At 66.4% G+C, this 1,999-nt stretch overlaps 1 protein-coding gene across 1 annotated transcript in view; it reads left to right on the top strand.

Annotated features, from left to right (window-relative positions):
• Positions 1-1,141: 1,141 nt before the first annotated feature.
• The window catches only part of EMIHUDRAFT_458909 (hypothetical protein), a gene marked incomplete at its 3' end in the record, with an annotated part of 3,867 nt that continues 3,009 nt past the window's right edge, over positions 1,142-1,999 (top strand). Inside the window, exon 1 of the mRNA XM_005770947.1 lies at positions 1,142-1,908. Coding sequence (XP_005771004.1) covers positions 1,162-1,908 — 747 coding nt within the window. The remainder of the gene's footprint in view (positions 1,909-1,999) is intronic.

Genomic DNA, 1,999 nt, shown 5'->3' with positions numbered 1-1,999 from the left:
GTGCAGCCACCACCTGCTTGCCTCCATGTTCACGCTTCGCGCCCCTCCCCCCCCTCTGACGCCGCCGTATGACCTTAGGTGAGGGGCACGACTACTCGCCTGGAAGGCGCTCTCATCAGCAAGTCACCCAGGCACCAACTCCTGGGCGTTTACGCTTGACTACGAAACCATGCAGTGGATGCAGCTCGATCAAAACGGCGACGCCAACAGCTGGCCCCTGGGCGAGTTCCTTGCGCTCAGGATGAGGTGCGAGCCATGATGCTCGACTATCAGCGTGCACCAAGTCGCTCACATTCCGTGAGTTCGTCAACGGGCCGAACTCTCCAAGTCGACGGCGATCTCGAACTCCGACAACTGGACCGGTGCACCAGCCGCGTAGGACGATGGCTCCCTCGACGACATCCCTTCATCGACGGACGCCTTCACCGCCGCCGGCCCTGGGCCATCCAGCGCGGCCTCCGACGGCCTGCACGTGATCGAGGTACAGAAACGGTGGCTGCCGCAGCTCACACCCTAATCTATCTGCCTTAGGCACGGAGCCAACGGAGCCATCGCGCATGCCCGCATCGCGTGCGGCTCCGAGGTCTCCCGCCGAGACCGGCTCGGCGCGGCGCGTGGCCGCACGCCGCCGTTGAAAAGGCGATAGGAGAGGGGAGAGCGCCGGCCACATCGAGCGAGCGCTGACGTGTAAGGTGTCTGCGCTGCTCCGGTGTGTGTGGGATTATGCCTCCCCCCATCTGTGCGGCGAGGTGTTTGCGGTGGGTGCGATGGCCGATCGTGCGCGATGGCCTACCATTGTGCGTGGTGTGTCGGTGTGTCGGTCGTCCGGAGCGTGTGGCGGCGCCGTTGCATGCAGCGACTCTGCTCACGCGCCACGACTGCTTTGACTGACTTATGAGTGCTGATGGATGATCTCCGACAACCCAAAACCAAAATGAAAATGCGGAGTGGCCCCACTTTGGCGTGCAGATCCTGCGTCTCTCACTGCCCGCGAACAACAGAGGCGGGTCCGCCGCAGGTCCCCCACTAGTGGGTGAGTATTACACACACACACACACACTCGCTACCCAACGCGGCCAAAGGATATCCACCTCGAGAACCTCGAGAACAGACACACACACCCCCCCCCCAAAAGGGAAATCCTATGCCTAAGGGAAATCCATGCACGCTCATGTGCATGAACGCCATACCGCAGCGCCGACCGGCAGCTGTAGTCTAACCTCAGGTGCATCGCTAGAACAGGAGGTGCGAGCAGCGGTGGGTTCTCGCGAGCAAGCAGCGGTGGGAAGCGGAGCAGCGGATGGTGGCGGAGGCGGCGAAGTAGTACAGCCGGCCCAGCCTGTACAGCCGCTCCCACCACCACAGCCATCGACCGTGTTGGCGGCCACAGCCACCGCCGCCGCCACTGCCGCACCTTTCGCCGAAGGACTAGCCTCAACAGCAATAGCGCCTGTCGCCGCCGCGGCCGCAGCCGCCACACCACCGCCGCCACCGCCAGGACCGGCCGCCGCCTTGGCGGAGCAGGACGCCGCTGAGGGACAATCGGCGGCCGATGGGGCCGCAATGGCTGCGGCGTCGGGAGAAGGAGGCAGGGGGCGGGACGTATCGCCGGCGGGCCGTGCAGAGTCATTGCCACCGCCTACAGCCACTCCTGCACCGGACGATCGGGCGTTGGCAGAGCAGGGCGGCGGTGGCGGCGGCCGCGTCGCCTTTTACTACGCCGCGGGGGTCGGGCACTCTCCGGCGCCGCGCGACCGGCGGCGGATGATTGAGGTGGCGGAGCGGGTGACCGAGGCGTACGACGCGCTCAGCGCCGCGGGGCTCGTGCAGCGCTGTGAGCGGCAGGAGGCGCGGTTGGCGAGCGACGAGGAGTTGCGCCGCGTGCACCGGCAAGAGCATCTGGAGCAGGTGCGGCGGCGGCCGGAGGAGCAGCTTGCAATCGATCTCCCGCACCCTCCCGCACCCTCCCGCACCCTCCCGCACTCTCCCGCACCCTCCC

This window comes from Emiliania huxleyi (genome assembly GCF_000372725.1).
Source record: "Emiliania huxleyi CCMP1516 unplaced genomic scaffold EMIHUscaffold_397, whole genome shotgun sequence".
Classification (NCBI taxonomy): domain Eukaryota; phylum Haptophyta; order Isochrysidales; family Noelaerhabdaceae; genus Emiliania; species Emiliania huxleyi.
The sequence above is the reverse complement of the archived record's forward strand: the minus strand, read 5'-3'. Positions and strand labels throughout refer to the sequence as shown.